The sequence below is a fragment of the Medicago sativa genome, chromosome 8 (genome assembly GCF_051527215.1).
Source record: "Medicago sativa cultivar Bolivia chromosome 8, Bolivia_mono, whole genome shotgun sequence".
Taxonomy (NCBI): domain Eukaryota; kingdom Viridiplantae; phylum Streptophyta; class Magnoliopsida; order Fabales; family Fabaceae; genus Medicago; species Medicago sativa.
The window spans coordinates 33,676,941-33,691,783 of record NC_140756.1 but is presented as its reverse complement, the minus strand read 5'-3'; the positions used below and the strand labels follow the sequence as shown (position 1 = coordinate 33,691,783).

Below are 14,843 nucleotides of genomic sequence, written 5' to 3'. Positions count from 1 at the left end.
ATGACCAAGTTGTTTAAAGCCCTTGGTTCTCAAAAGTATTTTAATTTCTTTATTTTTCTCAAAAGTATATTATGTTTAAGGACGGAGGTAGTATATCATAAAAATATAAATTGGAAAAAGTTCTATCATTTTTCTAAAAAAATAATTATGACAAACACATATATTTAATTACCAATATTTAATAAGTAAATTTATAGTCATACAAAACCAAGCTTTCTTGCTTACATAGAAAGAATCTTGCAAAATCTCACTCAATCAAACAGTTATTTAACCCTTTGCTATGTGATCACGATGATAAATGATAAACATTTCTAAACCAAATCGAAATCCAAAAGGTGACACAAAAACAACTAAAATAATTCGAAATAAAAACAATACAATAATATTAAATAATAATAAGGGCCAATGTTATGTTGTCCCTCAAAAGTTTATTGAGACATATTTCAGTTAAAAAATAAAACAAATAACTTCTTCATATTTTCATGTAGGAGATGAATTATTGTTTATGATTAAATAAATAAATGGTCTCTATAAATCTTTAGAATTTTGTTTTTAATCCCTACAAATAAAAATCACACTTTTTAATCCTTGTAACATTTTTCCTTTAGCATTTATGGACAAAAAATGCAAACATAAATTTTTTACAAGGATTAAAAATATTGACGGAAAATGTTACAGGAACTAAAAATATTGACGAATTTTTTTATAAAAACTACCATTTTCTATTGCAAGGATTAAAAACGAAATTTTAAATATTTATAGAGATCATTTACATTACTGACCCTAGTTTTTATATTAAAAATAAGTGAATAAAAAAATTTCTAGTCAAAAATCTACGAAAAGAATAAAATTTTTCCTATATAAAAATGTCATAGTTTACTTTAGGTATTTATTTCCTGGACAAGAGACAACAGGTTGGCTGGATATACGATTGAATCGAAGATGCAAACAAACTCATTATTACAACCCATTTCCTACAAAAACATTTATTATCATTATTCTCCCACATTTTCCTTCATTTTCTCGTGAGATGGCTGTTTCAGCCTTCAAATCCTCTTCACGAAGAGGAAACAACAACCAATCATCATCCTCCACCACCACCACTCCCACTAGATCCTCAACCACAAAAGCTCCTCCAATCCGACGGTCAAGAAGCGTTAGCGCGTTTTCAAGAACAACAACAACCACTTTCGACACTGAGTTTCTTAACAAAAGGGATAACCCTCTCTTTGACCAAATTTCCAAATCCAATCAAACGGTTCCGTTTCTAGAAACTTCCGCGCCTTCTTCTAGCTCCAGAGGACGTTCCGTGGCGCGAAATGTTGAACCCGGTCGAAATAAACCGGGTCGGAGTCTTTCTCGAGTTGATACCGGTCGACGAACGACCCGGTCTGCTTCTCAGTGTCCGGTTTCCCGGCGGAGCTTTAACTATTCCACTTCTGAGGTACTACTACATCCTTTTTCTGTTCAATTAGTCTTTAAAACGTGGCATTACATTGTGATTTTTGATTCCATAAATTGTTGTATACAAATTAATGAGCATTGTCAGAGGGGTATTAATCCAGAGTTCGGTCGAGAGGTAACTAAAGTCCGTCTAAAGTCGAACTCAACAATTTAACATAATGTGATAGCGCGGATGTTGCTTCCTAGCTTAGTTTGTAGTTCTTTCTTTTCCGGGCTATCACCCTTTTGTATGCCAAAAACAGAAAAAATAAAAAATGAATCCCTATTTAAAAATGGACATTTATATAAAATTTCTACATGAGACAATGTTGTAAATAAATGACTGTGAACCAGTACTTAAAAATTATCGCAAACACCGGCCGTTGTTTATAAGTAGAAGCTCGTGGTCTCTTTATCTGAACAACTGAGATGGTGATATGATTGGTGCCGGTTGGACAGAATAAAGGGAAAATAAATATGAAGTTGGTTTTGAAACAAAGATATATGCTTTCTGTTGTTTTTTTTAGACGTTACAATAAGGAGGATAACAAGTTTCTACTTTTGAGGGGTGGCATCAATCATAATTGGGGTTTCAGGTGGTTTTCAAGTACTGGTCCACGAAGGCGGTACTTCGTAGATCTTGCGAGTTGCGACACGTTATATCTTAAAAGAAAAAATATGAGATTTTATGTATGAAATGATTTTCGATTTCAATGAGATTTTATAAATTTTATCCATTTCATAACAATTTTCAATTCAATGATTTGTTGGTTGGATTCAAGCAGCAAGTTGCTAAGTGATGTAAGCTTAAATGTTTTTCTTTCGATTTGGTATCAAATGTTTCTAAACGCTCTGGTATTAATTTAAGAAAATAAGTGATTGAATGTTACTGACATGTGTCAGACTCCGGACATACCTACCTTTGTTCTAAACTGTCGATGCTACGTAGCATATATGTATGAAGTTGATAAATGGAGGAAATGTCAGGGTATATAGTGTGATCCACCTGAGATTTTAGCTTCTATTTTTTTTTTTGTTTGTTTATGTTTTAAGGGATTTTAAATGTTAGTTCAGACCATTTGAGGTCATGATTTTCTGTATTTTATTTATTGTCTCTGACTATCTGCTCATAATTAGAAAAAAGGACAAATTTGTTTTTTTTTCATCTTTTTAAAACAATTTAATTTGTGTACACGGTCATCCAATAAGTTGATGTGATACGATGCATGGGTACAACTTTTTTACACTATCACTGCATACCAATTATGCTCTTTTTAAAATTTAGAAAAGATATAGTTATAACACCAAGATATTTTCAATTTTTCTTTATCTTGAAAAAAAAAATGAAATTAAGATTATGACTTTGTAATTGTGAGTGAAAATAAGATTAATGAGTTGGATCCAAATCGAAATATTTTCTCTAATCGAACAAGTTCTCAAGGCTGTTTGTTTTATGAAAAGATTTCACGGTTTTATTTTTTCTTTCTCGAAGAATGATAAAATATCTTATGATTTTTTTTTTATTTTCCTTTTTAAAATATTTGTACATGAATATTTGTTCAAACTGTGAATAAAGTGAAAGGAAAGAACGAACATGCTGTGATCGTCTCTAAAAGTAGAAAATATTTCCAGTTCCACTAACCAAGTTCACTCTTGTTTGTTGTTTCCACGAGGAACATGGAAACAAGAGTATGTAAAGAATTCTACTTACTTTGCAATTTTGATGTTTGAGCAGAGTGAAGCTGATTGTAAAGATAGAAGTGGTCTGAAGTTAGGTGGAAGTAATAGAAAAGGTGGTTTGTTTGGAAGAACTGATAAAGATGTGATGGATCAAGAGAAAGATCTGCGCAGATGGTCTAGTCAGCATTCAGCCGTTGAGGTCTCAGATTGTTTCACTTCCACTTCAGTATGTTCCTTGCTTTTCCAGTTTGTATTTGAAGAATATTAAAATGATTGAGATGAGGAATGAAATGATTACTTGATTGTTTAATTCAATTCATGTTTGTCTCACAGTCTGGTTTGCAAACTCAAAACTATGATGATGCGGTTTCTTCACCAAGTTCTGAATTTGCTTGTAATGAGAAAACTATCAAAGCAGTTTGTGAACAGAAGGTAAGTTATAGCCCTATAGGAAATCTTCTAGTCTTTATTGTTATCATACTCTTATCCATGTTTGCTTGAAAATGACATTCACTTCGTTTCAAAAAACTTTATGTCACTTTAAAAACCTAAAAGGATTATCAATTTAATCCATGCCTCCTGGAATTTCCGTGAAGTGGAATCATTAATGGAGGAAAAGGGTAATTTCATAAAAAGACTTGTATTTCTCTAAAACTAGGTATCTGGTGACTTCTTATTTCTTATGCAAAACTTTAAATCACAATTGTTTGAAATGGACAAAGTACTTGTTGCTGTGATATTTTGATGTAGATCACAGTATCCTAAATTCAGGAAGCTTGAATTCGTAATAAGTTATTCCACAGGGTGAAAATTTAATGCTTCTACACTCAATACGCCAAAAATTAGCCAGTGTTCTTGATGATATGTAGATAATGTTTTGTATGAACTTGGGTCTTCACTTTTGCAGTCAGTACAAAGGGATCAGCCAGGAGCCGGTGATATATATGAAACAGTTCGTTCTGAAGTGAGGCGAGCTATTTCTGAGATTCAGATTGACCTCGAAAGTGTAAGTTTCATGAGATCATGGCTTTCTTCTTGCCAGCTTGAAGTTAACGGGCTCTATTTGAATTGATATAAGTTATGACCATTGATGATCAGTGTTGTTAAATAGTGGCACTATTGCATAGCGGAATATGAACAAATCTCTATTGTCCCGTGATACGCTATTTAATACAAAATATTGTTATGTACGGGCTATAGCGGTGCTATAGCACTTTTGCGTAGCAGAATTTGAACAAACCGTTATTTTCTGGGATCTGCAATTGACAACATTGATGGTGATTATCACATTATGCACAAAAAGAATACAAAGAGAACCACTTAATCCTATATAATAGGTAAATGCACAGAATATAGAATAGGGAATTAAAATGCACAAATAATAGAATAACAGAGTATTATTTCTGTAATTAAAAGATAACTGCAAAAGGATGAACATTCTAATGCCCACAGAGCAAAGCTCCTTCAAAGAAAGAGAACACTCTCCCTTTGCCTAACCATAATGGTCCCAGTAATAATCTTCGATATCCATTACAATTTATACTACTAGGCATAACAAACTTGCCAACTAAGCATCCTATCCCACTCTTCATTTACCATACAACCTCACCATACTCTTTATTACATAATAGCCCCTTTTCCCCTTATCTCTCATACTTAGGTTTCTATCAAGTAGGTTCGTGCACATGGTTCTGATTTCTGAACTGTAATTTGTAAATCACATCAACTGATGTAGAATGCCGCAACTGTATCACATTACTGTGGAATAATTTTAAATCACAAGTATGGGCTGTAGCCTGTAACGTATGGCCTCGACAGGCACATCAAAATAAAGCTGATCACAACAGACTGCATCACACTGCAACAATCTCATTTTTTGGTGCAAATATAAATTCCTAGTATCACGAAGACCGATTGTAATTTAGAACTATGGTTTAGACTTGGGCTTTTCAGTATAACAAATCAGCCTAAAAAGCAGCATGGCAGTTGATTTCAGGGAATGAATCATCCAACTTTTAGCTAATAATCAACGGATAAAAAACTATTCAGGTTTCAATGTATATTCATGGTTGAAAATATCACAGATCTAGGCCTATTAGTTAGATACAACTTTGCATTTTACATGAATTTAGCAATATGTGCATTTGTTATGAATATCATTTGATTTTTTACCCATTTGTGAAATATGCATACTTCAGGTCATTTACTCATTATATGTCTTGTTTTTTGCCTTCTTTTGTATTCAAAATTTCTAGTTCCTCATCACAAGGTCCACATAGTTTGGTGCTATTGTTTGTTTATGCATGTATATCTAGTTTTATAATGTTTCTATAATAATTGTAAAACGAAATTCAATTGCTATTCTCCAACTTGTTTCTGGCTTTCTGAAATTATAGGCTGTTCAAAAGAGTAATGCTGCAGCCATTACTGTTACCGACATGGCTGATATTCATCCTGACTTGCTGAACCCTGGAACAGTAGAATTAGCATTTGAGATTAGAAGAGAGTATACCAAAAAGCTTGAAGAGGTAATATTCCCATTTATACTTGTAGATGAAGTATGGTTGACTTCTCGTTCTTTTATATTGCTTTCTATTGAGTAGAACTTATGATACTTACAGGCCGAAGAGCGAGCTAGACGTCTTCGAGCAGATCTGGCAGTTGAAGAACATCGAGTACGAGAACTGGATAGAATTTTGAGAGAAGTTCTTCCATATCCCAAGACCCCTAATATACCAAAGTCTCGTCCATCAAGAAAAGTAGGTTAATTTCACGTTTTATTCACTTAAATGGTTCTTTTCCAACTTTTTGGGTGACTATCTTACATACTATGCCTCCACAACATGTATAGCATGTGTGTTTTCTATGTTGTGCGTGAATCATATTCTTTACACTTGACATGTGTAGGGAGGAAAGATTCTCCTAGGAGGGCTCTTGGTTAATAACCAAAAAGAATGGGGTATAGCTTGCAAAAAATATGTGTTCGTACGTGAACTTTCCATGGACGGGTAGAAAATTAACACACTTTTGTGGTATTATAAATTATAAATAAAATATTATTTAAAAGCATACAAATCTGAAAATATTTAAAAGCAAATGTCACATGTCATTTTAAGTGTTGTCGATGTCAATGTTTCCCTTGGGGTTTGTTTGGGAGGGGGGTTTGCGGAGAAAAGGGAAGCAGACCGGAGAATTATCTCTCCCAAAAGTGTTTTCGGAGGGGCGTAAGAAGACACTTTATGATTAATATTTAATGTTTGAGAGTATTATGAGAATAGGGAAAGAATTTGGGGAATTTCTCAAAGCTGTACAAAGTTCACCAATTCATCTTTTGAGTTTCCCCGTATGGGATTTTAGCCCAATTAAAAAAAAAAACGCAAGGTGGACTTAACAAAGCCTCTATGTCAACTGATGCAGCATGATAGATCATTTGAATTACCGATGAATGAATGGAAACTTTTGAAACTTCGAAGAAGGCCTTAATATTTGCACCTGTGATTGTTGCTCCTGATTGGGATAAGCAATTAAGCTGATGTGCGATGCCAGTAATTATGTCATCGGTGCTTTACTTGGGCAAAGACCTGTTAATGTCTTGCATTCTCCCTTGTCCAGTTGTCCTTCCCCTTCCCCTCCCCCTCTAACTCTCAATGAATCCTTGTTGTTTTCAGACATGCACAGAACTTGACCGTATGCATCATATATATTTTAACTCATTTATCTCACATCTCTCAGGTGAATTGTAGTTGTTACAGTTAGTAAACAATTTCTTACAATCTGTGCTGGGGTGCATGCTTTTGTTCTATTTGCTTTTATTCTATTATTAATGAACCAAAAACATGTTTGCAGTCAAGCATTGAAAGAAAAAGGATGTCAAAACGTCTTGCAGAAGATGCCAAAGCTTATTTTGATGAGTGTGTATCGCTATCGACATTCGATAGTTCGGACTTTTCATCCCAAGAGGATCCTCCACTTAGTATGGTCGGCCCACCTACTCCATCTCGTTTAACCGAGGCAAGTTCAAATGCTTCTGCCTGCAGTTTCTAATTTTGCCAGTAATTTACTTACTACTTAACAAGTGCATCTTGTTATTCTTGAACAATGTATATGTTTTTGAATCCATTAACTTCTAAACTAATCATGCATGTTTATGTAAACTTGTTCCATAATGTTTTTTTTTTTTGAATGGCATCCATAATGAATTTTTAAAATAATTTTTTTACATTTTTACAGGAATCAGGCACTCGAGAACAATTCCATGATAACCATTATGACACATTGCAGCCACTAACCAGCATTGATTCTGAGGAAGCTAGTCATGGACAAGTCAGTTCAACTGCTGATAGCAAGGAAACCGAATCTAAACCCTGCTTCTCCTTTGCACAGAAGCCATTTGAATCCACTACAGTTCAACAAGATATCCAACAATATATAAAAAAGTTTGAAAAAAGTGTTTCAAAGTTGCCAACTATGAGATCAAATTATGGCGAGATGCGTGACTACAGTTTCCAGTCATCAGCTGAGAGCTTGTTGGTTGATAGGGTGATGCTAAAAAGTAGAATCGAGTCTGGTAGGTTTTTACTCTGTGGTGGTGGTAACATATGGTAATCTTAAGCCTTGTAATTTTTACCTTTTCCTTTTCCTTTTCGCATTATATTTATACGTGTAAATGTGGTTGGACCGCACATGTAATAGCTTCTCTTCGGTTTTGCTTTTTGTTTTTGCTGTTGATAACTTCTCTTGTTACTCTAAGCACCCATTGACTCTAACCTATACACATCTGTGCAAGATATATTTTTCCTAAAGACGCACAACTAAAATTAAGAATGTTTTTATCTGCTTCTCAGTCTAATGCACTTTCTCCAAAGGTAAAGGAATGTGATTTTATGCAGTTACACGGTTGGCAAGTTAGAACTTTAGTTACGACTTCAGGGCAATCCAATCTTGATTGCGCATCTCACACTTTGATCTTGCAGTCGACAAGTCGGACAATGTGACGGCTCAAAATACATAGCAAGTATGCGTGACTAAGATTGTAATTGAAATGTGCAATCAAGATTGAACAGTCCATACTTGTAAATTGTGTTATTGCATGGATTTTCTTACTGCATATAATCTGAATCCCTCCCAAGGCATGTATATGGGTGCGTTTGTTTCGACTTTAAAAAAAATAGATTTTGAGTTAAAAGAATTTAGGGTCCGTTTGTTATGGATTAAAATAAAAGTGATTTTGACATAAAATAATTTAGAGATTATATTTTAGAGATTTTATGAAAAATCAGAATCTATTTTGCGTTTGTTTACCGTAATAAAAATCACTTTTTTTAAACAAATAATCTAGTTTGTTTGGATACAACTATATAAAAGGGATTTTTTGTTACAAAATTAGCTCAATCTTTTAAACAATATTTTCTCTCTCCTCTAAAAAAAATCTATTTTTTGAGAAGCTGCTCTTAACAGCTTCTCATTTGAAGCTGTTTTTAGATTTTTTTTAGATTCTGATTTTTTTAAAAAGCTGTAACAAACGGATGCAAAACTCTTAAAAGTGATTATTTTTTTAAAATAAGTGATTTTTTTCTTAAAAAAGCTATAACAAACGGGCTCTTAGAGTTTTTTTTAGAGATTTTTAAAATAATCTAAAGTTATTTCTGTTTGTCTACTATCATAAAAATCATTTTTTTTAGATTTGAAACACTTACACTTGAGTTCCTTGCATTAAGGAAAAAAATAGATTTTGGAAAAGCTACTTGAAATAGATTTTCATTTTGAGGCTAAAAATGATTTTTTTAGCAAAATGGATTTTTTAAAAATCTCAAACAAACACAACAAAAACTAAAAAAGTGATTTTTTACTCAAAAAAATAGATTTTTTTCAAAAAAAATCCAAAACAAACATGCCCTATATTAAATATCGAGAAGCACTTGCAACACATTTCAATATTCTTTTTTCAACATTGATTGTCCAACTAGTTCTTGGGAGTTATGTTTCCTATTACATGAAATTCAATCAATCATAGTGTTGAAGAATGTATTGAGCACTTCACTTGCACATAACTAGTTTTCAAAATCATCAATTCCTTCAACTAAACTGAAGGCATGAGTAAACTTCAAATGTACAAAGTCAGCTTACATTGGAAAACTGCACTTATTAGTATAATCCAGTATTTTGATCAGTTCTATAGACGGGTTTGTGTTGACTAGTATTTTTACCCCCTACTCAATAAAATAAAAAAATTGAACCCAACATACATCTATGGAAGAACTAATTTCGTAATACTATATTTTTTTATAGAAAAAAATTGAGTGGATTATTCTTAGCATGCAGAGATTACTTGTTTAAAATACTTTTACATTCTTAACTTGCAGAAATTACTCTCTTATATGTAGTGTTTATATGTCGATTTCAAACATCAGTTGGTGACATCTTTTATTGTATGCTTAATACATTATTAGACTATTACTTTTTCCACCCTATTGGCTACTCACACGCCCTATTTTATTCTGAAAATACCCTTCGGAAAATGTAATCCGAACACGTTTGGAATGTATAATCCGAACTGACACAGTATAGACAATCCTGGGCAGAACTGACAGTTTTTGCATGCTTTTGTGAATTCATACTTTTTTGAAGATAAATAATTAAGTAAAAGACAACCTGATAAGTAAAAGACATAACTGAGATAAATATTTTATTTTTTTTGCATGTTTTTGCATGTTTCTTTTAAAATCATTTTAACTATTTAAGGTGGTTGATCAGTTTTTCCTATGTTTTTTTTTTATCTTTCGTCATTTACAAATCAACCCGATTGGGAAGTTGCACGCAATTTAATATATAAGGGAATTGAAATTCTGCAAGTAGACAAAAAAACAAAAATATGTAGGAATTTCTTTTTATACCATTATTCAAACATGAGAAATACCAAACCTGATATCATGATTCATGATCAATCATTATCACAAGATTAGTCATATTCAGCTTAGTCTATAACATGAAACTATCTATTCAACTGGTCTGAGTATAGAAAGTTCAGTTTACATCAAGATGGATTCCGAGTCTGGTCTTATTCTACCCCCAAGAATTTTGGGAAATGACATCAATTTTGAAAGAGTAGTTACACACTTACACTAAATGAAATACAACTTTAAACCATTAATCATAGCAATATTTTGCTACATAACCATATAAAGCATCGCTGATCGGAGCCAACTTAGAGCATAGTAAGGTAATGGAAATGGAAAGTGTGACAGTACACACAATGCAGCTGCAAAATAATATGTCACAACAATCAGAATGACATAGAATAACATGGAAAACAATAGAGTCATGAAAAAGTAGTTAACAAATGTTCATCTCATATATACTATATTCATCTAAATATTTTTTTTATGAAATAGGGAAATTTTTCCTAATTGATATCATACAATACGGTAGCGTACAGTTGGCAAGGATAATCAACAAACTTCATCCAATTCCAAGATCACTGAGTTTGTATAAACACTTTGAACATGAAAATCATCGTCAATATGTGGTATATTACATCGAACAGAAGATTGTGAATTAATTTTCCAACTCGGTTTGGTTATTAACAAAATATTGAAAAGGGCTAAATTAAGTAGTAATAATAGTAAGATATGTTAAAATGGTAAAATGAATTAGATGTAAGTATGAACCTTATTTATAAAGATACAATTAATGTACCTGTTAAAGATCTAAAACAAATTTGCAGAAGAATATCCTCCTCCTCCTCCTTTGATTATGTGCACTACCCAGTTCTGTATTTCAATATCCTGCACATGAGCTATTTTTTGCCAATCCTCACCTGTTTCCTTTTGACAGCATTTCCCTAACTCAGTGCACCCGTAAATTTTCAAACTTTTAAGACGAGTAAGGCGTTGAATGCTCATTGGAAGACAGCTCAACTTCGGACACTTAGAAATAATTAATTCGTGCAGCAAACCTAGGTTTCCTAACCAGTCAGGCAGGGATGCTAGGTTTGGAAGATCGCACAATATTAACGATTGAAGGGAAGTCATATGTTGCAAAGCCTCGTGCAAACCTTCTATTTCTGAGGAGCTCTCAATCATCAATTTCTCAAGACAGGTTAGGTACTGGAAACTTGCTGACAAATTGAACTTTGGGCACCTCACAATATCTAATATCTTAAGAGAGTTCAATCCTTGTAAAGCTTCATCTGGTAATGACTTGAGGCTATTACTACCGTAAATATATATTTCTTGGATAGAATTAAGACTAACGATTTCAGTTGGGAGCTTCTCAAGTTTGGAGAGCTCAAAAATGTCCAATACCTTCAGAGAAGTGAGGTTTTGTAGCATCCTATCTGGAAAGTAAACTAGCTCTTCATTATCAGCAAATCGAATGGTTTCAAGACTTTGATGTTTATGAATTGAACTTAGTAAACCTTGATTGCATTTTCCTCGTACACGCATATCATTCAAAGATGGAAGGCAAGGCAAGCCCGACAATTTAGGACATTTAGTTATTTGAAGTGTGGAAAGACGTGGAAACATGTTTTCTCTATCCTCCCATGATAACCTTTTCAGGTTGGGCAGCTTCTCCAGCAACAAAAATTCTAGTGCCATGAAACATCCAACAATTCCATCATCGTTTGAATTCTCTTGTACATACATTATATGCATCATGTTGGATATCGTTAGCTTCTTCAGAGATGGTAGTTTCCCTACATGTGGAAGGTGTACACAGTTCTTACAATCCACAAGCTCCAAGGAATTTAAATATTTGAGAGACGGACTAGACATCCATTGTGGGAATTGTTCACCGGTATATCCTCCCACACCAAAACTTTGAAGTTTCTGAGTAAGAGGTTGAAGCGCTTCAAGAATCTCCTCAACATTTTCTTGTGATACAGACTCTTCATTTCTCTCCCACGACAACAACAATTGGTTCAAGTGTTTACTCGACATGTTGGCATCTTTGGCATCCATGACACATTTTACTCTCTCTAGGTGCTTGATGTAAAGATCTCCTTTAAGGTTCAATTGTTTTAATTCTGCCAAAAGTAACCCTCTTTTCTTTCCAACAACATACATGCTTAAAGTCCTCAGGGAAGCCATCTTTCCAATATGGGGGGGCAAGTTTGAGAGTGAGCGACAAGCCCTTAGCGATAAACGTATAAGGGCTTTCAATTGTACCAAACTATTTGGCAACTTTTGGAGGTATTGACAGTAATCTAAGTTAATTATCTGCAAATTTCTCAACTTACATAAGGATTCTGGAAGAGTTTGGAAGTCACCGTTTGAAAGATTCAAGTACCTTAGATATTTCAAACGACCAATTGAAGATGATAGCTTTTTCCTTCTCTCAAAATCAAGCGCTCTTAAAGAATAACATTTCAAAATATAAGGTGACAGTTGGTCATCATCAGCACTCACTTGCATTATACAAGTCTTTAATGATTTGGCAGCAGGTAACCAGATTGATAGTGTCTTTGCTTTGGCGTCTTGGATCCTTGGACGTGAATCAAACATACATTGAATATTTGTTGTGGCATCATGGCTCCTTAAACATGTTATGGAATGCTTGCATGCAGAAACAAACTTGCATTGAATCGACTTCATTGAATGATTTCAACCTATAATTTGAAAGATGGCGGGTTCGTTCAGACATACTAGGCATACCATTGTCATTTGTAACACAACAAACCTCTTCTGATATAGATTGAGCAAGATCATGTACAAGATCATGCATCTTGAAATATATAATTTTTCCAAATTCATCTGTCATAATATCTTGGAAAAATGATCTCCAATATAATTCATTCCATATCTCATTGCCAATATCCTCCGCTTCTAGAATTTCATTGGATGAAATAAAACCATTAGCCATCCATAGATCAATTAGAAATTGCTTTTTTATTAATTCATCTTTTGGAAAAAGTGCACAAAAGGCAAAACATTGTCTCAATTTTATTGGCAAATTCAAGTAACTTAATCTCAAGGCAGGCATGACTGTGTTCTCACCTTGTAAACTCCATAGATTACTTTCCAATACATAGCGCCACTCCTTTTCCTCTCTTTTAAAATGCAAGAGACTTCCTAGTGCTATTGCTGCAAGAGGTACACCCCCACACTTTTTTACTATCTCCTTCCCTATGACCACTAGCTCTGCATGTTCATCCTCATCTGTTCCAAAGGCTCGTTCTCTAAACATTTCCCAACAATCAGTGTCACATAGAATTGATAAATCATGAGGTGGCCTTGTTCCCATGATTGCTGCAACCTTTGGAAGGCGAGTGGTGACCAAAACTGAAGCGCCTTCTCTCCCACATGCCAATACAGATTTCAACCTCTGCCAGTTTCCTTGTTCATCATCCCACACATCGTCCAAAACAAGCAAATATCTTTTTCTTTGTAATAAATCTACAAGTCTTCTTTGTAGTGGCTCAAGTTCCAAATCAGCAGTTGCTTGTCCAGATGCTGATTCTATGATGGATCTTATCATTCGCTTCAAACTGAAATCTTCAGAAACACATACCCAAATTCTTAGCTCAAAGTGGTCGACTATCTTCTCATGATTAAAGATGAGTTGGGTCAGTGTTGTTTTTCCAAGTCCACCTAGACCAACTATTGGATAGACAGATAAATTCTGAAAACCAGAAACATCACCAACAAGAAAGTCTATAATTTTATCCCTATCTTCATCTCTTCCATAAACTTGAGGTTGAGTAATGATTGACGTGGTTTGGCGCCAGTCAAATACTCCACTTCTCTTCTCTCTCACTATCTCAGTCAAATGAAACTTAGTCCTTTCTTCAGCAATTTCATCCAACCTCTTTCGTATCCTCGTCATTTTCTTAGAAATATTGTAACGGAAAGCAACATGCTTAGGATGAAAAGAGGATAAGCAAGAGCTTTGTACCTTGTGTGGTGGTCCACATGTGAATCCTCCATGCTCCAACTCCAGGGCTTGAGTGGAACATTCATCCAAGACGTCATCAAGGATGTGAGCAGCATCTTTGAGCTTAATCAGCCAATCTTTGATAGCTCTGTCGGTGAATTGTTTCTCCTCGGCATCTTCAAGTGTAGCCTTGATTGTGGTGAGGATGCTGGCAAGACTCTTCAAGTCTTGATCAAAACTGAGAAATAAGTCAAGCTTCTTTTGAGCAAGGGAGCTCAAATTATTGAGGACAACTTCAATGACAGCCTCAGCCATATTTCAAGTTCTAACTAATTAAATGGAAATGGAATAGTGTTTGTTGCTAGTATCAAGCAAGAAGATTAACAAATAGGGGAAGGGGACCTTTTGTGTAGACTTTGTTGCTAAGGTTTCTATCTACTTTTTATTATTGTTCGTTTGAAGTTTCAAGGAAATAGTGTGAAGAAAATGAGGTGGCATTTCACATGGGAAAGGGTAAAACTTTCCCACCATGGGAAAGCCAATTTTAACCATTTGATCAAATAAAGTACACACATTTATCATAGTCTATCGGCACTATAATATTCTCCTACACCATCTTCCACCAACCTTCTCTCCTCCCAGCAACCTTCTCTCCTTCCCAGCCACATCAGACACTACCATCCTCACTATCACAATAATAAATGTAAACACAAATCATCACCAAACTCAAACACTCACATATGAAAACTTATAATAATTACATTTCACTTAAAGGTCCAAGTTTTTTAATGGGTAATAACAAGTTGAATTGCTTTGGTTTCACAGATTTCTTAAAATGAGAACACAAT

The 14,843-nt window shown here is 34.2% G+C and overlaps 1 protein-coding gene and 1 pseudogene across 3 annotated transcripts; one reads left to right on the top strand and one right to left on the bottom strand.

The window, feature by feature from the left end:
- The first annotated feature begins 1,005 nt into the window (after positions 1–1,005).
- On the top strand, positions 1,006–7,940 carry LOC146898627 (uncharacterized). 2 transcript variants are annotated; one of them, XM_085738282.1, is made up of 9 exons: positions 1,006–1,444; positions 3,179–3,349; positions 3,457–3,555; positions 4,031–4,129; positions 5,520–5,651; positions 5,745–5,882; positions 6,031–6,131; positions 6,970–7,134; positions 7,354–7,940. In XM_085738282.1, the coding sequence occupies exons 1-8, from the start codon at positions 1,031–1,033 to the stop codon at positions 7,127–7,129; spliced, it is 1,314 nt and encodes a 437-aa protein (XP_085594408.1). In that variant the 5' UTR covers positions 1,006–1,030; the 3' UTR covers positions 7,130–7,134; positions 7,354–7,940. The 2 variants fall into 2 exon arrangements, with proteins under 2 accessions (XP_085594408.1, XP_085594407.1); XM_085738281.1 differs by lacking the exon at positions 6,031–6,131.
- A 2,156-nt stretch (positions 7,941–10,096) lies between these two features.
- LOC146898626 (disease resistance protein RGA2 pseudogene) lies at positions 10,097–14,441 on the bottom strand (annotated as a pseudogene). Its single transcript, XR_015023775.1, has 2 exons — positions 10,819–14,441; positions 10,097–10,381 (listed from the first exon to the last, which is right to left on the bottom strand). The product of XR_015023775.1 is annotated as a disease resistance protein RGA2 pseudogene (transcript).
- Between the last annotated feature and the right edge of the window lie 402 nt (positions 14,442–14,843).

Excerpts from the sequence above, each read along its gene's own strand:
- LOC146898627 (XM_085738281.1), top strand. The coding sequence starts at position 1,031 with ATGGCTGTTTCAGCCTTCAAATCCTCTTCACGAAGAGGAAACAACAAC. Across the intron at positions 1,445-3,178 it reads TTAACTATTCCACTTCTGAG|AGTGAAGCTGATTGTAAAGA; the intron begins GTACTACTACAT and ends ATGTTTGAGCAG. Across the intron at positions 5,883-6,969 it reads AGTCTCGTCCATCAAGAAAA|TCAAGCATTGAAAGAAAAAG; the intron begins GTAGGTTAATTT and ends ACATGTTTGCAG.